The sequence below is a fragment of the Brachycentrus maculatus genome, unplaced genomic scaffold, assembly GCF_059751285.1.
Source record: "Brachycentrus maculatus isolate JH-2025_06_01 unplaced genomic scaffold, ASM5975128v1 h1tg000396l, whole genome shotgun sequence".
Taxonomy (NCBI): domain Eukaryota; kingdom Metazoa; phylum Arthropoda; class Insecta; order Trichoptera; family Brachycentridae; genus Brachycentrus; species Brachycentrus maculatus.
This window is the reverse complement of record NW_028281145.1, coordinates 1,573,836-1,598,177: the sequence shown is the minus strand read 5'-3', so window position 1 is coordinate 1,598,177 and position 24,342 is coordinate 1,573,836. Positions and strand designations below refer to the sequence as shown.

The 24,342-nt window shown below is 32.1% G+C and overlaps 1 protein-coding gene and 1 long non-coding RNA gene across 8 annotated transcripts; one reads left to right on the top strand and one right to left on the bottom strand.

Annotated features, from left to right (window-relative positions):
• The first annotated feature begins 1,466 nt into the window (after nt 1–1,466).
• On the top strand, nt 1,467–22,657 carry Hsf (Heat shock factor). 7 transcript variants are annotated; one of them, XM_088270785.1, is made up of 10 exons: nt 1,467–1,663; nt 3,872–4,327; nt 4,910–5,107; nt 5,727–5,940; nt 6,766–6,974; nt 10,464–10,855; nt 12,516–12,584; nt 15,554–15,659; nt 16,348–16,435; nt 21,449–22,657. In XM_088270785.1, exons 1-10 carry the CDS (start codon nt 1,559–1,561, stop codon nt 21,646–21,648), a joined length of 2,037 nt encoding a protein of 678 aa, XP_088126911.1. In that variant the 5' UTR covers nt 1,467–1,558; the 3' UTR covers nt 21,649–22,657. The 7 variants fall into 7 exon arrangements, with proteins under 7 accessions (XP_088126911.1, XP_088126915.1, XP_088126912.1 ...); XM_088270789.1 differs by having other exon boundaries at nt 5,724–5,940; nt 10,557–10,855; XM_088270786.1 differs by having other exon boundaries at nt 5,724–5,940; nt 10,518–10,855.
• Nucleotides 20,200–23,162, bottom strand: LOC148302945 (uncharacterized). The gene is made up of 2 exons (XR_015838556.1): nt 23,104–23,162; nt 20,200–22,255 (listed from the first exon to the last, which is right to left on the bottom strand). It is a non-coding gene; the product is annotated as an uncharacterized LOC148302945 (long non-coding RNA).
• Nucleotides 23,163–24,342: the final 1,180 nt, after the last annotated feature.

Below are 24,342 nucleotides of genomic sequence, written 5' to 3'. Positions count from 1 at the left end.
TATTAAGTGACTATAAATTATGCGCGTGCATGACACCTCGGTTCGTTTAGATTTCAAGCATTTCAAGTCAAGTGAAACATTGCCATTTAAATATTTTTTAAAGGTAGGTACTTAAAGTGTTATATAATATTATATTTAAGTATGGTCGTTGGTAAGACTGGTTTATTTTCTTTTGGACATAGGTGTACAAGAAACAACACATAAACGTCACTTTTACTCTTTTTTAAATGCTTATAGACAATAATACGTGAAAAGTATAGAAGGTAAAATTATAAGAGATTTCTATAAAATAGACAATAGTTGACCTGTACCTATAATATAATAAAAATATAGCCAAAATAAAAGTAAAAAGTTAATCGTAAAAAACCACCCGACTTGCATACCAAGATGCTTTTAGAAAAATAAAAAATCCGGATTTTAGATAAAATAAAAAAAATATTTCATGCTTATACGTATACAAATAAATAAATATGAAGGAAGTAATCGACCAAGATCGAAAGGTGCTATAATAATGACAAATAAAAAGAACAAAACAACAATAAAACAAGTTTGTTGGAAAACCAGAATTTCATTTCTTTCCGAAATAGAATAAAATGTTTATACTTTATTATGTCGACTCAAATAAAATAAAATAAATTACTGCTTATAGGAGACGAGATATCTAGTAAAACTGTTTTAAACAACCGAGGAAATAATTGTTATTATTTTCACCTGTTTCAAGAGTTAATTTTTATTGAATTCTTTTATTTGTTTACTTATCAAAGTTTAAAAAAATATAAACTGTAATATTTTTTCACCTTCCTGTGCCATCTGTTTCTATTGATATTTTATTATTGCTTACAAAATACGAATAATTTATAGAATTAAAGACATCCCTATAGTTTAAAAAAAAAAAAATAAACAGCAGCAAGAAGAAAAAGAGTAAATAATAATATTTTCGTGTGGGGCAGTGTGAACAGAAATAAAAATGTAAATGAGGCGTTGAAAGCCAAGAAATGTTGAGGGATAATTGAAGAGTATTTCTTTTAAAAATATGATTAATTAAAAAAAATAATTAAAAATGACTCCAAATTTACATAGAACCAGAAGGAAATGGATTAATTGTATTTTTGTCGATAAAAAATACATAAATGAACAAATGGTGACATAGATTTGATGTTTTTAAAAATATTTTATCTTTTATATTGGCTTTTTTGTCAGTGTCAAATAAAAACCAAATAATAAATATGTTTCGTTTTAGCCGTTGTCATTTGTAACCTGTCTTTTTAAATGTTAAGAATAAAGTTAACGTGATATACTTATTTAATTATAATCATATTAATATTATAGTGGTTGGTTTCAAAATAAATGAAATGCTATCATTTTTAGCCGACAATTTTCAGGAGGAGCTAACTTTCCGTATCCACGAGCAACTAATATTCTGTGTCATATTTTTGGTACGATTGCGTCAACTTATTACGTACTTCACATCGCTTCGTATTTGTCCAAATGTGTTGTGCTCTGCGGTGTTTTCCGTAGTTTTATTTATATTGTGAAAAAGCATATAATTCTGTTCAAAATGCGTTCTGTTGTGGAATTTGGTGCCAATGTTCCGGCATTTTTGGCCAAGTTGTGGAAATTAGTTGACGATCCTGATACAGATCACCTGATATCATGGTCTCCCGTAAGTATAAGAATGTGTTTACCAAACTGGTCATGGAGTTATTACAAGTATATTGCCCATAAATTTTCCGAATAATTTATTCGCATGATGCAGGATTTGCTTCTTTCCGTTTTTTTTGTATATTACGATTTGTACGTAGTTTTATAGTTCCTATGCGGGTAATGCGTACATAGCAGTTCTGTGCACACATTCTTGTCAATTATTCACTTCTACGTTTTCGTTATTTCAATTGTATATTTACATATTTAAAATTGATAAAGCAGTCTTATTTATATCCGGTTTTATCTTAGATACTACGTTATGCCCACGCGGGATGTGTATATTTCTAAAATATGAATTTTCCATGACATGATTTGTGTTATTCATGTCACGGAGGATATAAATACCATATGTAGGTTTTATCTAAAATAAAAGTTTTGCTGCTAACCAACAAAGTTGTAAACAAATATTAAAAGATCGAACATATTTTAATAAATCTTTCCAAGTAATCATTAATTTTACAATAATTTTCGTTTTATCATTATTTTAAATAATTATTCAAGTGTCAGTAGTTAATAACAACTTATCTGTGCAATGACTCAATTGTGTTTAAGTTTTAAGGTTATAATTTCATTTTTTTTTTAAATAATGGTTTTTCTATTTGTATGCCGTTAATTTAAGAAAAAAAAATCAATTTCAAGGACTTAAGTAATTACTTTTTTAATGAATAATATATATTCCATATTTAGTAGTGTAATTGTTACAAATTACAAATAAATACATAATGTGTTATAGATATTTAATATATGAATCGTAAATTTTATAAGAAACTTATTTAAAAATAAAATTTTATTGAGTTGGCTCTTCAAGCTCAGCTTAGTGCAAGCACATAAAATTATAAATTTTTAGTTTTTTCCATAATCTGTAAGGAGTTATTCTTTCCAGTTTATGGATCGAAAGTATCCTCAAAGGTCAATCAGTGTAAGTCACATTTTTTCCACAAATGGCAACTGGCACCCAGAAAAATTAACTTCTTTTCAATGGCTAAAAGAAATAAATGATTAGTTCAAAATTGTACCCGTAGGCAGTGCTACTTAGTTTAGACTCTGTTGAAAACAAGTAGTTACCAATTGTTACATTAATTGGCCATAAGTTTTTGTGAACATAGTATATCACCAATAATGTTGACTTTCATTATTGAAAATGTTTTTTCTTCTCGTTGACAGATAAATAAAGAGAATAAAATAAATTATTTCAGATACTAAGAATACATACATACATATTAAATAAACACGTTGGTAAACGTTAGTTTCCGTCATAAATTTTGAGTTGGTTATGTGCCTCCGCGGTGTAATGGTTAGCATCTTTAGCTACCGTTCTAGAGGCCCCGGGTTGATTCCCATTTTACTCTCTAATATTTATTTAATATTACTCCGGAGTGGTCCCTTAAGTGCTGGAGTAATCAAGCCTTCGTATAAGTAACGATCAAAATAACACTTCACCATTTTGATGCAGTGCCCTATGCACCATTGAGTGCGGATAAGGGTTAGAAGAAGATAAGTTAGTGAACTTTGTTAACAACACGTGTGATCTGCTTTAAAAGACCTGAAGAAGAAAGACGTGATTATTTTTAACATCTGGAATAGTATTCCTGAGTCACAAAATCATAAGAACACCAAAAGTTAGTTTTTTACCTTTTCGGTTCTTCATATACATGCGAACAATTTTGTTATCGATCATGACCCTTATCAAGAGTAAAATGAGAAATTGTTTCAGATAATTAAAAAAACCTACATACAAACCTGACTTTTTCTTTAAAACTTTCAAAGGAGACGCAAAGCCATTGTTTACATTAAGTGTTTGTCAGTTTTAATTTTATGGATAATTTATTTACAATTTAATTTATATCAAAGCCCATTATTCAGCATGATATAAAGTTTTATACATATCGTTTAGTTAAAACATAAAGCTTTAATTAAAGTTTATTAAGTTTTAAAAAAAAAAAATTACCTACCTATACAGTTTTAACTGTAATAAAATTGTCTATTAGAACAAACTGGAGTCGTTGTACTGTGGATATTTGACTCTGTTAACTAATGAGCTTGCCGACCACTGGTATAAGTCAAATGTTTACTTTACATATTAATTTGTCTCTGTTCAGTTCTTCACGGACCGATTGACGTATGACAAATGGAGCCCCATGTGTTATTAATTGAATTTTATTTCTAGGGGGGAAAAATGTTCAGTATTCAGAATCAAGCAGACTTTGCCAGAGAACTTTTACCTTTGTATTACAAGCATAATAACATGGCCAGCTTCATCAGACAGCTCAATATGTACGGTTTTCACAAAGTTACTTCTGTCGAAAATGGGGGACTCAAGTCGGAGAAGGACGAAATAGAATTTAGCCATCCGTTCTTTCACTGCGGGCACCCCTACCTACTGGAACATATCAAGAGGAAGATTGCGAATCCCAAGCCACAGATTTCTAGCTTCGGCGAGGATAAGCCGCCTCTGAGACCCGAAATCATGAACAAGGTTCTGGTGGATGTCAAGCAGATGAAAGGAAAGCAGGAGAGCCTCGATGCTCGCTTCAGCGTCATGAAACATGAAAATGAAGCACTTTGGAGAGAAATCGCTTTACTGCGACAGAAACACAATAAACAACAGCAAATTGTTAACAATGTAAGTCATTTTTCTTAATCTTCAAGTGACGTATTAAAACATTTTGGCCATGTGTTTTTTATTGGCGACGGGATTTGATAATTATGTACGTATAGTTAAGACCTTAACAAAGAGACTGGTACATAATACTAATATACAAAACATTAAACATGTAATTCTTTCTTTTCTGACTTTGAAATGAGGCTAGCGCAGAAGGTAAAAGGTTTTTCCCTTCCCATCCTTAAGCATCATTCGACCGAATGGGTAGAAATACCTTTCCCGTCTAAAGTGTGTTACATGTGACTGGCAACTGTAGGTTTCTTGGGTACACACTCAACTGCGAAAGTGGTGTTGTGGGTTTGATTCAGTTGGGTAAGGAGTTTGCATTGTAGTGATGAGCCCGAGTGCTGCTCGGGAAAATCGTATTCCAAATTTTCAGTTTTGATTTGCCCGAGCCAAATATATTTATGTATTGTTTTTATTTACTAATCCGAGCGGTGTTCGGGCAGTCTTGGTTTGACTTGTTGGTGACGATTTCTTGCACGGGCGAATTTTCTTACCAAAATTTGACTGTGGTTAATATTTTTCAATTCTTGTTCCCAGTTGATTCAGTTCTTGATGTCGCTAGTCCAACCTTCCCGCAATGGTCCGCTCAAATCGGGAGTCAAGAGGCGTTATCAGCTAATGATAAACAATTCCGCACACAACCACGATGAAGGCGAAAGAAATTCCAAAAGTCCTCGTGTCGATCCGGAACCTGATTATGAATTAGATGAAAATGACGTGGACTTTGAAACTGTGGTAAGTTAAACTGTCAACCAAAGCTTAATGTGTGTTTTTTGAAATTGAATCAGTGGCCCTATCTTATTCCTTGAAATTTTTTTTATTTTTTGTTGAAAGATAAATGTTAATTTTTTTATTACTTACAAAAATACTTCAATTTCATACTATTTCTATGAGCCTAAGCGGCTCATTAGAAATAGGTATCAAATTGTGGTAGAGTGGGTTCGAACCGAGAAACTTTGACTCAAGAGTCCGCGACACTAATCACGGGACCACAACCCGACACCAAATTCTTGAACAGAAATTCTTCCATCGGTAGCAAATAGTGATAAGTGTATATTTAGCGTTATGTATTATTTAAAATAAACAACTGCTGGAATGGGATTTACTTTGTATTACTAAAGAGCTGAGTCATTATCATTGAATAAATTGGTAGTAATGCTACCCGGTAGTAAGGCAAAGGCTTCAGGTACCAACCAGTCTGGTAATAATTAATAAATATTGCAGTGAACAATTTTTATTATTTATTTTGTTCACCAAGACCTTGGATACAGTAGCCAAATGCTTTAACAACCACATTATGGAGGTAAACTTGATTTTCAATCAGCCAATAATAGGTTATAATTTGAATCAGGAGTCGGGGCCCACAATCCACGAAGTGGATCACGAGCACTCGGAGGCCAGGAGGAGTATGAGGTTGAACAGTGAAGGCCATCCCTCCAGCAGCCCGCTGACTTTAAGAAGTCCGCTCACGGTTCACTCCTACGCTTCTCCTTCCCCCGCCTTCTCCACCTCACCGGCCAACGACGTTCTCATAGAATCTGAGGATATTGATGATCCGGATATCCAGGGTAAGTTAAATTTTCTATATAGACTTATATCAGTAGATGATGTGAATATTAATTATCCCTTATCCTTGAAAAATATAAAAACAAAAATATGTTTATTTTATCTGTTTCTTTTTTTTCTGAGAAGCAATATACAGTGGAACCTCTTATAACAAACAAAAAAACTGAAAAAGTTTCTCTTTTAACGAGCGACATTTCGCATAACGAGTTACAGAGAAAGGACCACACTTCGCGCCGGGACTCGAGGTGGATAGCAACATATATAAAAGATCTTGTGAAAGAGCACAGTCAAGAGCTGACCACCGATGAGCTTATGGAGTTGCATCGTGTTTCACAGAAGAAATTATGGAGGAGGAGGAAGCAGCGGAGCAACAATCTTCTAGCACAATAAGAGAAATAGAAAACTGTTGCCTCGTACATTAAGAAGAATTACCCTAATAAGGGTATCGTATTTTACATTGATTTCCAAGGGAAAAAATGTTTCGCATAACAAGTATTTTGCTTAACGAGTAAGATTCTGGAACAAATTATGGTCGTTATGAGAGGTTCCACTGTATTTCACTATATCAAATGAAAATGGTCCATTACCTTAAAATTTTCTATGAATATTTTATATAACTTGATAAAGTCCCTCGGACACGGTTAGTAAAATTGACAATGTTTACATCACTGAGGCTTGTTCACACCGCATTCGCAATTTGCCATTATCACAAAATTGAATGATAAAAAATTGAGAATTTTACTGTATCCAGTATGGTTAGTATCTTCTTTACCCCCTGAACTGAAAATTTAAAGTGTGTAATAAAAAAAAAATCTTGACTTTACTAGATGTCCCCGTCGATGTACCAGAATTTGATACAAGAATGCTGACAGGAGAAATACCCATGAATGTCCAAGTTGAAGCTGAAAATGTGATGCCGCATACTTTGTTCACAAGTAATAAAGGAAGGAACCAGACTTCTAACGGGAAGAACTCAAAAAAGTCAACGGCAGATTCAAAATCTGTCCCTGCATGCACAATCACATCCTCAACACAGGTAAGGCACATTGTTTGCAAGATTAAATCTGTCCCTGCATGCACAATCACATCCTCAACACAGGTAAGGCACATTGTTTGCAAGATTAAAAACAAAATTACATTCACAGAATATATTTTTTTGACTTATGATTAAAACACACAAATTTTAATCAAAGTTTTGCTTGTGGGCTTTGTTATAGAGTCGTCCTAATCTGCAGGTACCCGTGGTATGTTTGTTTTTTGTGATATTTATTACTTTTGAGTTAGAAAATAGGTATTAGAGAATATGCCTAATAATGGAATCGAACCCTGGACCTCAGATCTGTACTTTGCGACACATCCATGGGACCATTTAACAGTTGCTCTTTGTTTACTAACTAGGCTTCTTATACTGAGTCTGTTATTATATTGGCGGGTATATTGCTATCCTAAAACCAATTGAAAATAGACTAATAGTGGTCAAAGTCTGTGCTGTTTGAAATCAATGGGCAGTCGAAATGCGATCTCTCAAATAAATGTGTGTCAAAACGATTTATGAAACATGTTTGAATGGTGATATGAATGCAAGGCCGAGATAAGCATTATCGATAAAGTTAAGAAGTGTTGAGATGGTTTTTGGCATGTCAATGGAATGTGTGAAGAAATAATAGTAAAACAAATTTATGAGTCGAACACGATTGTTAATAGAAGCGGGGTAAGACCAAATAAAACTTGGCATGATCAAGTATTTCAAATACTTGAATGTGGTCAGATCAGGAGTCAGAATAATCGGCGGTTTGTATGAGGAGATGCATGAATGTGGAAGAGGTCAAGATTATTTCCAAGACAAATTGGTGTGGCTTTCTATTCTCTCTGCCTACCCATGCGACATGATGGTTAGTTGGTTAGTTTTTTTTATCAAACATAAATTAAAAGAAGATGGGAGTATGAATAATTAAATGATTATATATTGATGACAATGTAAATTGATAATAGCAGGGAAGGTGTGGAGAGTGGAATCGGGTAAGGAGTTGAGGGGAAAGGGAGAGGCTCTGAGGAAAGGATAATATGGGTCCGAGGATAGATAGTAATGTTATATACGTTTCTTGAAGGTTATTAACATTTTGTCATGTATAGCCAACCATTAGGATTGGATTCCTTATTCTGTTTTTATAAGGTGGATATGTTCCACAGTACTATGCAAATAGTAAAATTAAAATAATAAAAAATAACAAAAAAAAGAAATGGTAAGGTATTTTCAATTGTAATAGGTCATATAAAAAGTCTCCGCGGTTTTTTGCCACTAGATGGTGTTGATCCCTATATATCGGGCAACACTCACCTGATTGTCTCAAACGAACATGTACTTAAAAAGTGACATTTCAGTTTACATTTTTTGTGAAGATAGTTTTCTAGTTAGTTGCTTGTGTCAAAAGTTATATTGATTTGAAAATGTGTGAAATATCTGAAGAAATACACTTGTGATACTTACAAATAAACATGCCGCTAAATTTGTGAAGTGTAAAATGTTGTGAGTGGACGAAGGACCCGGAGGTTGTTTGTTTGATTCTGTCTGGAAATTTCGATGTCAAAGACGCACCTCGCTCTGGTTGGCCAGTCACTGAAAAAGTTGATGAAACTGGTGGAGCAAGACTGGGACGCAAGCTGTCAGGAAATAGCAGAGGCACTAAACATCAATCACATGAAAGTTTGGAATCATTTGAATAGAGCAGACTACAAAAAGAAGCTCAATGTTTGGGTGCCACATGAATTAACGCAAAAATAATGGATTGACCGAATTACCATCAGTGAAATGCTGCTGAAACACAACAAAATTGAACCACTTTTGAAGTGAATCATTTCAGGTGATGAAAAGTGGATGAAATATGAGAATATCAAATGCCATCATGGTCATGGTCAAAGGCTGGTCACCCTCCAACAAACGACTTCAAAGCCTGGATTGTTGGCAAGCGAGGTTATGTTGAGTGTTTCGTGGGATTGGAAGGGAATTATCCATTATGAGCTGCTGAAACCTGGCAAAACCATCAATTTGGTCCTTCACTGCGTACAACTTGAATGAAGTAATCCAGAAAGAACGACCAGAATTGCCCAACAGAAAGAGAGTTGTGTTCCATCATGACAATGCGCGTTCACACACATCTTTGATGACTCGGAACAAATTGACGAAACTTGGTTACGAAGTTTTGATGCATCCATTATATAGCTTGGATTTTGCACCATTTGATTACCATTTGTTTCGGTCTCTGCATTGATGGTAAAAAAATTGCTGACCGAAGCGCCGCTGAAAATCACTTGACCAAGTTTTTCAGCAATTGACCACAGAAGTTCATCACCGATGGAATTATGAAGCTACTCGAAAAATGGCAAAAGGTCACAGATAATAATGGTCAATATGTATGTGATTAAAATAAATTTTCAGTAAAGAAAATTTTTGTTCAAATATGTATAAAAAAACTGCGGATATTTTTTATATGACCCAATATTATGTGTGACATTATCTTAGTGCATCCTTATTGTTGTGATCAATAAAAAATATTTTATTTATAATTTGACAGTCGCCGTGTCATAGTTGGGTAGACGCTCAACTACGAAACTGGCGTTGCGGGTTCAATTCCCGCCAATTGCAAAATGAATTCAAGAAATATTTATTGTCAATTATTGTTTGTAATGTATTTTCCACATCTATGTACCTTCTTTTTCCTTACTATCCTACCTGTAGATAAACCTCTAAAATAGAGGCATTGCGGGTTATTCCTTTATGAATATAAAAATAAATATGTGTGTAGTTTCCTTTATTTCTCACCCATTTACTGATGTTGTCTAGTAATTATTGTCTCCCCATGGTTTAGTGGTTAGCACATTTTGCTACCATGCATGAGGTCCCGGGTTAAATTCCCGATTGGGTCTACATAAAATTATTATCAGCAACATATTATCAGCAGAAAGGTAATTTATAACAATGACCAAAAATTTATTTTAGGATTTTATTAAGATTATTTTCCAAATTCATGGTCTGGGGTTTAACTTTCAGGATGGTTTGTATTTCTAAAATATTTTTTTTTTCAAAACATTTTTAATGCTAAACTACGTAAAAATGCCAGCCATGATAGAGCATATATGTTGAATATGTTGCACCTGATTTAATAGTGGATTTTCACTTTAAATGACTTCATATTAGTCAAATTAGATAACTCTCTTAAGACTTCATATAAGAGCATATTTTCTCTGTGTATTTCGGCATCAAAATCTTTCAAAGTTTTTTCCTCTGATAATATTATGGTCGTGGCATAAATTAACCTTTCTGCTGACTATATTTTCACTATAATATTTTAATGCGTTACCCTGGACCAGCATCTAAATTGTGAGGCACTGTATCGATCTAACGCAGTGCTCTATACACCACTGGATGCCGAAAAGGGTTGGAAAAAGAATTTTTGTTGTTGTAAATGTGTAGACCTAAATGTATCCGTGTAAAATAGATGTGTACAATGTGTTTGTAATGTTTTAGCCGACACCCACTCTACCGAATAATATATTTGACAATGATGAAACAAATTCCCAGGATGAAATACCCGTGTCTCTATCTGATGTAAATCAACAGGCAGCCCTTTCGGCGCTGCAAGACGCGTCAGATGAATTGTACGAAGAGAATGCCGACGGGATGGATTACCTGTCCACTCTGGCTTCGGGAAGCTACAATTCCAACTTGAATCTGAACACCTCGGCTCGGGCCAAGGGCAAGAAGGTCAGGAACGAATCTAAAGCGCGAGATGACGCCTTGTTGAAGAATATTAAGGAAGAAATTGTACACGCCGATGAAGACGACTGGACTAATATGTCTCTGGCGACAGTATCCAATAATGATCAGACAAGGCCCGCCCTGAACAGGTTCCAGTCAGTGTAAGCGCAATTTTATTACTTAAACTCGTTGACTGGGTATAGACACACATCTGCACACGGTACAGATGTATCTGCCGTATGACTATCTTAGATAAGTGTGTGATTTGGGGTATTAGAGATTTCAAGTTTATTTTTTCAGAACTGATTATTCAGATTGTAAATAATGATTGCTCTAAATGCCGCTTATTTTTCATACCATCGAGATCTGTTTAAAGGTATTTTTAAAAAATCCTCAGCGGTGATTGTGTTAATGTGATACTCGTAATCTTGTATAGTAAAAACTTGTTTATTCAACATTGGTGGATAATTTTAATTAGAATTTTTTTAAAATTAGCAATATAATATCAAAGAATAAAATTACCTTTTGTCATGTTCAAACTAATGTTTATCGATGTTTCGAAGATTATTTGTATTTTTAGTCGACAGAATTACAAAAGTAGTTAATAAAAGACAATAATACACATTTTTTTTTCTGCTGCTATAAATTTAAATCTTATAAAAAAAATACTTTGTAAATAATCATTCAAAGTTGATTTTTTATGTTGTTAAATTTGATATCTTGTAAAAATCAACAGTATAATATAAAAAATCTAATTGTATTTTTCGTGCTGCTACTAAAGTTATTGAGTGAATTAAATAAACTAGAAAATACTGCAATTTTTATTAAAACATTTTAAACACAAGAATTTCAAAATTGAAAAATCGGGATGTATTGTACCTGACACAAAGGATTAATATGAGCTAATGTTGCAACTTCTGACCGGTACGGGTAGTTCTTGGTTCCAGGTAGATAAGCAAAATTCAAATGATTGCTCTATCCTTATGAGCACCGACACAGTGTACTCTGTAAACTGTCACTTCAGGTTGTAAGTTAATTCTATAACTTGCCTGTCTTAATGCATTGAAAACAATTGTTTGAACATAATTTAATTTCGAATTTCTTACATAATATATTTGCAAATTATGAATCATTGTACTTTTTAACATTATCAAAAATTTTAAATGAAAATAGTAATTCAGAATAATCTGAACTTTAGTTGGGGGAAAATGTCTCTTGTTGAATTTTTTTAACAATATCGCATGTACAAGTATTTGCAGGTATGTATTTAGTTTGAAGGTTTCAGGATCAAAATTTTCTTCAGTATTTGTATTATTTCCTATACCTTGGCTATACGATTACTATGAAATTGCGCTAATTTTCATTGTTAATCTCTCCATTTCCCTTTATTGAAATATGTTTCATCTTTCGTATTATGTATAATTTTTGTATGTTAAATTATGAAGAAAAAAAAATTATAATGTGAATAAGTCAGTATTTCTTTCACGAAGTCAGCCATACATTTTTTTTGGCTCCAATAGAATATAGGATGGGGTTTACGATTGAATATTTAGTTCCATGCATTTGATTATTTAGCAAATGTATGTTTAAATAACAATCACATATCAAACTAAAATAGAAGGTACAGTTGATACGTTTGTAATGAAGTGGGTTTGAAGGGATTACGTACATAACAGGTCAATTCTCGACTACATAATACATAAATACACGCAAAATCCTGCCTGTTTTGGAAGGGTTTATGTAAAATATTGTATGAAATACACACATGAATAGCAAGTGTGCTCTGTGGTGTAAAATTACAGAATAACTTTTTATATTTAGGAAGAAGGAATTCACATCCCTTTGTCCGGACAGAAAATCCAAGAAACTTCAAGGACAACACCATCCCAAGTAATTAATTTATACGGTCGACCCTCTTTACATAATATGTTGACAACGGTTACATACTCGGAAGACTTTGTTGAGGGAATTCCTTTACAACAGGTCGACACGCATAAATTATACAATCTTCGGCCATCTTTCAAAAAGTGGAATCCCAAGTTTGCCAGCATCATAACCTATTAATGAATTTAAAAAATAATAATTTACTGCTATATTTGTAAACTAATACCATCTAATCCTTATCTGCACCTATGTAATGCATAGGGCACAGTATTAGATCAAAAATTTATCTAATTAATTATTCATTATATGAAAGCAAGGTCTTGCGCTCCAAATTCTTGGATACAAGTGGAATATTAAGACGTATGAAAATATCAACAGAGCTTAAGCATTTGAAAATGTTTAAATTTTATGTTTATTCATTTATTTCTTTAATTAGTGCATAAAAACCTGATCATAAATAATTTTTTTCAACTGGGGAATAATAACTAATCTCGCATTCTGAATGTCAATTCTTATATTGTTTTACATTTGTGAAATAGTATGTTTTCCCAAAACCTTGGAGTAATGTTATGTGTTTGTGACTTCCATCTTTAAGGAAACCATGAATCATTATTACTGCATATATTAAAAGTTGTGAATTATTTGGTAATGAAAATTAAATCCAATAATTTTTATCTTCTTCTCGGATCTTATAGTACTTTATTCCAATTCTAAGACCTTAGGTGAATCTTTGTGAATAAATTATAAATTGAGGGTGGGCAGTATTAAATCTGATAACCCATATTTATGTACAACACTTCTATTCATATGTCAGTTACTAATGAACCACAATCTTCAAATGAATTCATAATCAATTGTCGATTTTAAAAACCAGTTTATTTTGGAAAATTATCAATAAACTAAAGAGCGATAGAATGAATATTTTTGAATTTTTTTGGACATTAGCTGGCTGCAAAAAGGTTTTTACCTTGAACAAAATCACTAAGTAGTCTTTATAAAATCATGTTTGAAATACTATTTTCCAATGTCGGTATAAAAGAATATGGTACGAATCAAATTTCAGCCAGTAAATTCTCTTCCAAATTTATTACAATAATTCCTTGCTGTAATATATTGTGTTGGACATTTTGGTCATGATTTTATCTGGAGATTGTTAGAGTAACTTCTAGACCAGGGGCTCCCAAACTTTTCATACAAATTGCCATTTTGCTCTTGGGAGAGTATCTTGCAACTTGCATGAAATCCTTTGTGAATATATTTTGGGCATCCCTGTTACAAGTTAAAAAATACAATGCCATGTTCAGAGATAGTTTTGGCAAGTTGTTTGTTCGCATTTGCCATGGTAACCATCATAGTAGGCTTTCATGAGATGATTTTATTAATTCCATTTTGATTGACAGGATATAAACCGAGAGATCTATTTATTGATCATGGAATCGATGTTGAAAATATATATTGACATTATTATATTACATGTGTTTGATAAATGGTTGCTTTTTTTTTTATTAATTTTTTTTAAAGAAAAGAGAAATATTTGTGTTTTTATTATTTACACAAATATTTCAATGTCATACTATTTCTGTGAGCCTAAGCGGCTCATTTTTAGAAATAGGTGTCAAATTGTGGTAGAGTGGGTTCGAACCGAGAAACTTTGACTTAAGAGTCCGCGACACTAACCATTGGACCACAACCCGACACAATTGGTTTTGCCATTCTTCTAAAGCAAAATGTGGCGGTTGTACCTGTAAATATTTCTAAAATTTATGGGTTATTTTTAATTAAAATCATGCTTTTTGTTTTAATTTGATACAAATATTGCTTATAATAGAATTGTAACATTCTGATAAATAAATTTACATACTTGTGTGTGTAAAAACTATTTAAAATGGTTTATCAATTGCGGCTGATATGATGTTATCAAATTTACACCATGGCTTGTATTTAATATATAAGGCACTGACATATCCTATTACAATATGTGTCTGTTTTCTCACTTTGTACCTAATATTTTACTCAAATTAAAATGTTATATTGTGAAAAAGTATGTCTTAAAAATGCTAATATACGTATATTTTATTTTCTGATCTGATCACTAAGGGATTTTACCCAAGAAGGCATCTTCATTGTGATAAATACTAATACTATAATTATGGCATAGTAGAAATTAAAAATACTAAGAATGTATTGTTAACAAGTTATAGGTAATATGATTTTGGTGTCGGTACTTTGCTATTATAACTTTTACTTGGGTGGTTCTTGATAATTAACTACAATTTCACCATTCAAAATGACAGTTTGTAAAAACTCTTTTTTTATGTATTAATACAAAGTACATACAAGTTTACTATGTATTATCATAATTTTAAAGATGAAAATGATGAATTATCAAATAACTTCAATTGGAATTGAAAAGTTTTATGAATGACTCGAGTTGTTGTTTTTATGATACAATTATAGACGGGTAAAAAAATCATAGATGGGCAGTAAAAAAAAGGATGTTCTTTTAATAACATATTTTTTTGTAAAATAATTTACACAGAGTTTTACTGTTTTAAATGCGATACCTCAGACGAACGTGTGGCAAAACGATGTTTGATAGATTTTCGAATGATGAAATAAGGAATGAATGCAAGGTTGAGATAAGCATTATCGATAAAGTTAAGAAAGGTGTGTTGAGATGGTTTGGTATGAGTGAGGAAAGAATGGTTGAACAAATTTATGTGGCGAATGTAGTTAGAAAAAGAAGCAGATGAAGACCAAGGAAAATTTGTCACAATCAAGTATGTCAAATACTTGAAAGCGGCGAGGTCAGGAGTCGTAATAATCATCGGGAGATGCATGAATGTGGAAGAGGCGAAGAATGTTTGCAAAGACAGAGTGGTGTGGCGTTGGATTCTCTCTGCACCCCTGCGGGGAAGCGGAGTGATGGTTAGTTAGTTAGAGTTTTACTGATTCTGTGTACATTTTGGTTTTAGTGAGGAAGTCGATGACCATCTGGACTCTATGCAGACCGATTTGGAAAGTCTCAAAGAGTTACTCCGCAGCGATTCCTACTCATTTGATGCCAACACTCTGTTAGGGGTATGTATTTATGCATTTTTCTGCCTCCGTAGTGCAATGGTCAGCACGCTTGGCTACCATTCTACAGGTCTCAGGTTCTATTCCCAGGGGGGCAGTTCAAATAAATATAAGTGATTTTTTTCACTCTAATATTTATTCAATATTACCCTGGACTGGTACCTGAAGTGGAGGGCTGATCACCTTTCCTTCATATGTTAACGGTCAAGATAACACTGCATTTATATAATGCAGTGCCTTGTGCATTATCTGGTGCGGATGAGGGCTTTATGATGATGAAGTATCCAAGTTTTAAACCAAATTGTCAGTGAATGTCAACATTGCCAATTTCAAGATTTACTGTACATATGGGGCGTTTGTGCACTACACGGAATTTTACCGTCCGGCACTTCAGTAAGCGTGATAAAACGATGATTGGCTTGTGCTTTTGTCCATTTTTCGGATCGGTGCTCTTGATCGGTGCTTGAACACGTTGCGCGTAAATTCGATCACGCTAAACTCTCGTAGTCGCTTTTATTTTTCAAAACCATACTGCCGGACGGTAAAATTCCACGTTGTGCACAAGCGGCTATAGCATCATTCAAAGATAAATCTGTTTGGAGAACTCTCATTTCGGGTAAAGTCAAGTATAGAATCTAGGCATTGATTATTATGTGTGGATGTATTTGTAATATTTTCTTTTTTATTCCAGTTGTTCAGTCAAGATGAGCCATTCTACAATCTACCACCCATGAATCCAACGGACATCATGCCAGAAAAACCCAAAGACGCAGTTGATGGTATGTAAATAATTTATTATTATAATAATTAATTAATAAAAAATTAAAATATGACCAAATATGCAAATTCATCATCCCATATTTACTTTTAAGCAACTAATGAACAACATGCTATTAAAACAAACTCATTTGGTGCTTGTTATTGCTATCCAGCCAGAGATAATTATTATTGTATTACTTATTGCAGATGATATTTGAATTATACTTTATTTTTATTTGCTAGTTTTTCCAAAACGGATGTATCCTGTTTATAAATGTGAGCATTTCATTGTACAGTGGAACTTCAGATTACAAACTTAATTCTATGATTTTTCTAAAAACACATTTTTCCTCTCCATTGAAATATTTTGAGCGTGTCCTAAGCTTATCTATTACAAAGCTGGATTTACTCAATCATTAGTAAAACGATGAATGTTACACAGCGTAAAAAGTGACTTTAACCGCCTAATGACAGGTCATAAGTCCCTTAAATTCCCAGACTTTTAGACATATTCCTATCTGAATAGACTTTGTCTGTGTTGAAATGTAAATAAAATTTTCATTCAGCTTCATTAAAACTAAAACAGTGTCAGTCCCTTTCCAACTACCAAAGCTAGTATCTTTGTTGTAGAGATACAGCATTAATCAAAATCGAATAGTAGTAGATTGTTATAAAAAATACGAAAACATTCACAAAATGTTATATATGTAACATTATTTAAAAATTTATTAGATAGGTGATCAGAAAGATGAGTTGCGGTTCAAATGTCGACATGAATATGATAAATTTTTCGAGACATAACTTTATAAAACTAATTTAAAATATACAAACCCATATTCGGATGGAAAAAACCACGCTTTTATAACATTTTACATATCCAAATAACTGAATTACGTCTTGGTAATGTCTAATGTAGATGTTAAGTTTTGTTTGATGGAAGGTTGGGGCATACCCAATGCTGTTTAATACTGGTCACATTGACATTTTGCTAATTCCCAAAATCGTTATGTGTATGATGCCTATTTGTTAACATTGCGCAGTTAAACAAAAATATATAACATAGTTATTAACTTGTCCAGGACTGAGTTTTTTTAAAATATTTTTTAAAACTTTTTTTAGTTTTATATTAAGTCAACATATTTTATTGAATAAAAAAATTAACATATTTGTACCAGTAAACATGATTTATCGAAACATGGATAATTATGATATAAATCATGTCATAAGTCATGTTTTGTATTGGTCGTACATATACGACCATACTCCTGGACAGGTTAAAATGTGGGAGCGGCTTACAGCTACTTAAACTGTACAGAGTTTAATTGAGATTGAAATAGTTTTATCCTCATTCACCATATTATAAACGTATGGTACATATTTGTGTAAGGTAAGTATGAACAAGCATGAGTATGAGTTGAGTTATGATGAGTGATTTGGTATAATTGTTAGTTACTATGGTGGAAATAGGTTTTGTGCAGCAAGGGATTTGAAAAGTTGATATTCCTATGAACTGTCAATTTTATTTTTCTAGATTCTCCCAAAGAATTGCAACTCATTGATTTTGAGTGGCTGATGAATAACTTTCACAAAACGTAATCATGTCTTGGGTCCTCGTCGCATCGCGTTTCTTCCTCCAGCAAACTGAGGAATCTAAGCATCTAATATAATAAATCTACATAATATACCTCTAACATGTTTGTATTCCAAATCAAAGGGAATGAAAGCATCTAATACTAAGAAAATTACATTTATTAGATGTCTATTAAATCGAAATATCGCTGTAACATGTTTCTCTGCTACCAGTAAACTGAGAAACTGTTAGCATCTTTACTCTAAATCTACATTTTAAAAATCAAGTAGTTTTATCGCTGCATTTTTCCCTTCAGCTGCAAGTCCGTCATGCTGGGAAATTATGAGCATCTTATATTTTATAAATTTTACTTTATTGCCATATCATGTTTCTTTTTAAACAAAAGTTTAAAAAAGTTACAAAAATTTTAATTTTTAGATTTAATAATAAATATTTAATAATAAAATACGTAAATTTGATAAGAAAAATTGTAATATTTCGATAAAAACATCTTTGACGGAAGATGACAGCAGCCCGAGATTTCTTCATATTATTAAACAATTCATCGAACTCAACATTACGATGGAAATTGTAATTATATATTTTTAAATTTTTTCATTAATCCATTGAGTGCCAAATAATGATTTATGACCCAGTGGGCAACTTTCAAATATTCAAAGTTCACTTGCTTCACAAATATGAAGCCTTCCCATTTAGGTGCAATGTGTACTTCGGTTAGTACAGTCTTCTTACGTCATGTCTATGCGATTGGACATGTATTTACAATGAACAGTCTCCGAGTATTCCAGTATTTTCCGCCAAATGTACCCCGTTAATTCTTGGCTGTTTATCTCTCTTTTGTATATTAGTGCTTTTTAATTTATTAATTATTTGGTTTGCCCACTGCTGATTTGAGATATTCGCAACGCTATATTCCGATTTGATAATCTTTGGCAAAATCTTTTGTTGGCAATCGACGGTTTAAGGTATCTTTATATGGATATTATGCATCAATAGTAAAATAAAAATATTTTATACTTATTTAAAACCGCTCCTTAAATGTCTCCCGTGAATATATTCGCTTGGGTTTTCCAACGTCATCGAGTAGAATTGATGTGTCTTGCGGGACCGGTATACAAAATCATAATCATACATCATATCTTTAATTTAAAAATTAAGGCAGAAATTAAGGCAATAAGAATTAAGAAATTATAATACGGTGGCTACTGTCCTTTATCAATCTCCATTGTGTCCTCTGATAGTATGTTTTTTTTTAATTTGTAATTTCAATCCGAAATTTCTTAAAACCTTATAAAGGGGAAGTGACAAAAAAGTGTTTGAACGGTTTTTATATTAGCATATTTTTATTAAATCATGTATTTTATAACAGTTTTTAATTTTTTAAATTTATTATTTAAGTTTATCTTGTTGATTTTAGAAAAGAGCTATGAAGTTATAATGCAGTAATTTAATGTAATGGAAAGAAATCAAAGCGCTGAAGAATAAGTCAATACAATAATTAAATTTTATGTCTTACTGGAATCTATTATTGTTAACTAACCAGTATAACTTACTTAATTAAGTTTTTTTGTTACGATTTACACTTACCATCTTTCATCTTTTTTTATTGAATATAAAATGCCGTGTACATGTTTTAAAACACTTATTAGTAATACCGAGTTTCGCAGTTGAAACTTAGTATAATGTTTGTTTTTCCTAAACTGATGGTTGAAGATTACTGAAACCGGCAATCAGTTTCATTACATCGCAATTACTGTTTATTGAAAATATTACTTAGTTTTGGATTAATCTATAATGTTTTATAAACAATATATTAATTTTTAAAATCACTCACCGAGAAGTTAAACTCTGGTACCATTTTCATGCACCTCATTTTCATACTACCTGTCTCTGAAGATAATATTATACTCTGCTTTAAAAGTAATACAATCGCAATATTTTGTAGGTGGTTTTAATCTATTATAAAACTATTTATATTTTACATTTCAGAGCAGGGTCTGTTTGCTGTCACTTTGATAGGATTTTTCGCATTACTTCGTAACTATGCGTTTACACAATTATTTTGCACATCTGTCAGGTTGAATGCAGTATAGTGAAATATTACATCATTTGGTATTGGTAAACTCTTACGAAATTTAATTTAAAATGAGAATTGCTCAAATTCTTTTGTCCAAGAAATATGTTTTTAAATAATTTCTTTTTTTGCAAAGGTTGGCCAAAAAGTGAGTTTTGTTTTTGTCACACAAAAATACTCAAATAACACGCATCTGATATCATTTTGAGTTTTTTTTTTGGAGCAAACTCTTTATAGTTTGATATGAAATTTTGACAAGTGTAAAAATTTACCTAGAATTTTTACCAGTAAAGATAGGATTTTTTTGAGGAAATAATTAAAAGCGTGCCTATGAGATGGAAGAATCTTACAGAATACTTTAATAAAACAGAAATTGCATCATCGATAGTCCAAAAAAATCCATATAACTTTTCGGCCAACTCAATAACTCAAACTTTTAAATTTTTAAGTGATGTAACTGTATTGGGTATATGGAAACTTTTACTGATAGATTAATGAATTTCACAAAATGTGTAAAAATCTTAGATTTCAAAGTGATAATGAAAAGATTGGACGCTCTTTTATAATAAATATATTTAAACTCATAAATTGTGATTGTGTGATATTGAGAGAAAAATTTTCTTATCAAAAATTGTTCCTGCATGATAATCATATCCTGAGTAATATTTTTTCCAAATTTCTTAGTAAATTCATGTATCTTTACATATCGATAATAGATGTATTACGAGTCAATAATATTGCATTATATTTCCGATTTGTATCAAACATAGGTCTATGGCGCTTTCTCCAAGCTTTAACATAAAAAAATAACATAATACTTATCTTATAAATATACAGAATTGTAAACTGGATGGATAGAAAAATATGTAACTTTTGAGATTCCATCCAGTTTCATGATTCGGATTCAGTATACTTGATTTGGAATGTGTACTGATTTTTATCAAAATGGACAAAACACAAATCTAAAAGGACTACAGTTCTTCATGTAAACATTTTACATATTCACAGCCGTCCAGATGCTTATAACTTTTTTTCAGTTATTACAATATACATATTTGTTTGTACTTCTTTGTAACATTCTACTACATTGTAGCATTCAACATTTAGGGCGTAACATATCATCAGTTGGGATGCTGGATATTGAAGCATTGCTTGTGATACATGGCATAATCAAAACAGACTCAGAAATGATTCTCAAAATATAATTCAGGATATTTAAGACACTAACTCCGTGGTACACTAATTTAATTGTAAACACAAAGAATCATTGTTTGTGTTATGTCATGTGAAATTGAATACTGGCATAGTAACCATAATAATTGTCGCAAGCAACGAGTATAAAATCTAAGTGGGTATTTATGATTACAGATTCTGCGAGCCAGCTAATATCTTATGTTCCCCCTTCGAACCTTTTCGATTTTGAGGACATTGCGCTGGATAACGACTCCAATCCGGCGGATTGGCAGGAGGACCAGGGAAAGAGCATTTCTTCACCCATTGAAGACGCCGTACTTAACACACCGCAAATTCGGCTAGCTGAACCAGATTTTGTCCGAAAGGGGAATTAAAGCACATGTTCCCTTATTTAATAAGCCCGTTCCTCAAAATCTAGTAATAACTTCACCGAGTGATAAGATTTTTTTACTAAGTAAATTAAAATTTTTCTTCAATCATTACAGTTCAATTATAGCTTTTTGTGAATTTTACAGAAAATACAATGAATTTTTTTTTTATAAATAAGCATTGATTTGTATAACAATAGTTCAATCTATTACATACATTATAAAAAAATCTCTGTCAAATATTTTGGTAGTTTAAAATTACAAAATTAAAGAATATAAACAAAATGTTAGTTAAAATAATTTGGCGGTTCACTATCAATTAATACATACATTATTTTTAAAAAATATTGCTTTGTTTTGATATCTGGCATATTCGTGGCAATTTAGAGCTACCGTAGTCGGGCTACTCTGCAGACCGCGGCAGCTCCAAGCTACATCGTGTATCTCTGGCTTGAAGGTTAAAATAGTATTATTTTATGGATGAATGGAATTATGACAGGTGGGGGTGGAGTGGCTCGCGCGGGGCCCCTTGTTAAAATTAGGTGTGACACCACCTTCCCCCCTTCCATCTCCCCTGCGGCGAGATCCTCGTCACAATATTGGGAGTCCATACCTGAAAATAGACGCAAAATTACTGTTGTCCACCAATGTCAATAAATTGTTTTTAATTTTGATTTCATCGATTCTAAATAATCACAATGATGATAAGAATATATCGTGGGTATACTGGCAAAAAACGTTAACTCTAAAATCCCTGTTTAAATAATCTTTCTTATTTAAAGCTTTTAGTCTGGATAAAATATCCGCTATTAAACTTACTTAGTTGAATTTACTTTTAAAACCACATATATATGACATTTCAAACTACTGAGTGTATTTTGCCGGTTTATAGAACACTGAAAACTTTATAATATGCATCATTAAGTCAAAATTGCATACTTTCAAGAAAATGGTTTTTTGCCATGATATAACATGTACGCCCATGATATAACTGCTTCTATTGCAAAAACCAAAACTGAAAGAAATGCTAGCAGTGGAGAAAATGGTGGTCTCTGTATGCTATAAGATAATATTGATCAACTAAAAGTGATGAGGTGAATGAAAGATCAGAAAAAGGGAATCGTAAGCGTTGTGGGCCCCTCTAGTGTTAACAAAATGTATATTTTACATTAACAAAATGTATTTTCTTTCTTTGGTGATTTAATTACATTTTGGATTAGAGTTACGGTATCAAACGGAGGTTTACTATGTAAGTCTTTGAATGTTAGTTTTATTTTCTGTAGACCGTATTTATTTTTATAATATTAATTTATTCTATTCAAAAATTTATTTTATTCCTATTTTTATGTAATAATATGTAGTGATGATTCAACATTATTGAAACAAATTGAGGCAAAGTGAATCCTTATGGATTAGGTTATCCTAAATTTCAAATATGTAAATTATTTTATGGATAAAAACCTTTTAATGTAGGAGCGATAGTATGAAGATACTTGGTTTTTTAATATCATCCATTGTATGTTATGATTGCTTACTGTGAACATGAGTATCATTAGTTGTGACTAAGCATATTTTCCAGCTGAACAAATGAATCCAGCTTATTGTTAATGAACAATTGTATATTTTTTTCTGTATTCTAATGTTTCAACTGGTTTTTATTTCTATGAAAATGAATTATCAAGTTCTTGGGTGTGTTGCTAAAAAAAATCCATGTTTGTATAAGAAATTTTATGCTTATTTTTTGGTTTACAATAATAAATCTCTGTCTATGTTTTTTGACAAATCTCAAAGCCTCTTTTCAAGAGGCTTGTTTGCATGTAAAATAGTATGGACAGGGAAGGAAGATATGAAAAATACATTTCAAATACATTTAAAAATTCATTTAATATATTAGTCCAATTAATAATAAATATTTCCTGTAATAAATTAATTGAAGTGCAGACGGGTTTTTTTTGTTTGCTTTATATTGTACAACACCAGCATAATATTCAATGTGTTAAATACAAAATTTGATTCTTGACAAAAATAGATAATTCTAAATTGCTTTTTTAAAATCATCCACTTTTTGCTTGTGCTCCAATCAAAATACGTATCATTTTCTGTCAATGAGAAATTGCAAATGCTAATTACTTCAATTCCTCTGTGACATTCGATTTGTTGCTACAGGGAGCAACATTGAGAGACATTGATAATTTGATTGGACATTCTTGAGACACTTTACTTAGGTTTACTATTATAATCGGATAAATACATATGATGCAAAATTAAAAGGTAGGTTCTTGATCAGGGTACAAGTTTTCTAATCCATTCTGATGCCCACTCTGATTAATTTTCCACTTTTAATATACAATTGTGTAATGTCAATATAATAATAATAATAAAACCCTTATCCGCACCCCAATGGTGCATGGGCACTGTGTCTTATAAACACAGTGTTATCATGATCGTTTTACACATGAAGGAAAGGTGATCAGCCCTCCGCTTCAGGTACCAGTCCATGGTAATATTGAATAAATTTTTACCCCCCTTGGGAATCAAACCCGGGACCTCCAGAACGGTAGCCGAGCGTGCTGACCATTACACTATGGAGGCGGACAAAATGTCAATATACTTTTGTTAAATCGCTTAACCTGCTGAGTGATTTTTTTTTAATGAGTGAAAATAAGCAAAATTTACATATTAAAGTACTGCATAATAGAT

What these genes read in the sequence shown, in the direction of transcription:
- Hsf (XM_088270784.1), top strand. Translation starts at nt 1,559, where the DNA reads ATGCGTTCTGTTGTGGAATTTGGTGCCAATGTTCCGGCATTTTTGGCC. An exon ending in CAAGGACAACACCATCCCAA is followed by an intron (nt 12,585 to 15,553) that starts GTAATTAATTTA and finishes TTTTGGTTTTAG; the next exon opens with TGAGGAAGTCGATGACCATC. An exon ending in ACCCAAAGACGCAGTTGATG is followed by an intron (nt 16,436 to 21,448) that starts GTATGTAAATAA and finishes TTATGATTACAG; the next exon opens with ATTCTGCGAGCCAGCTAATA.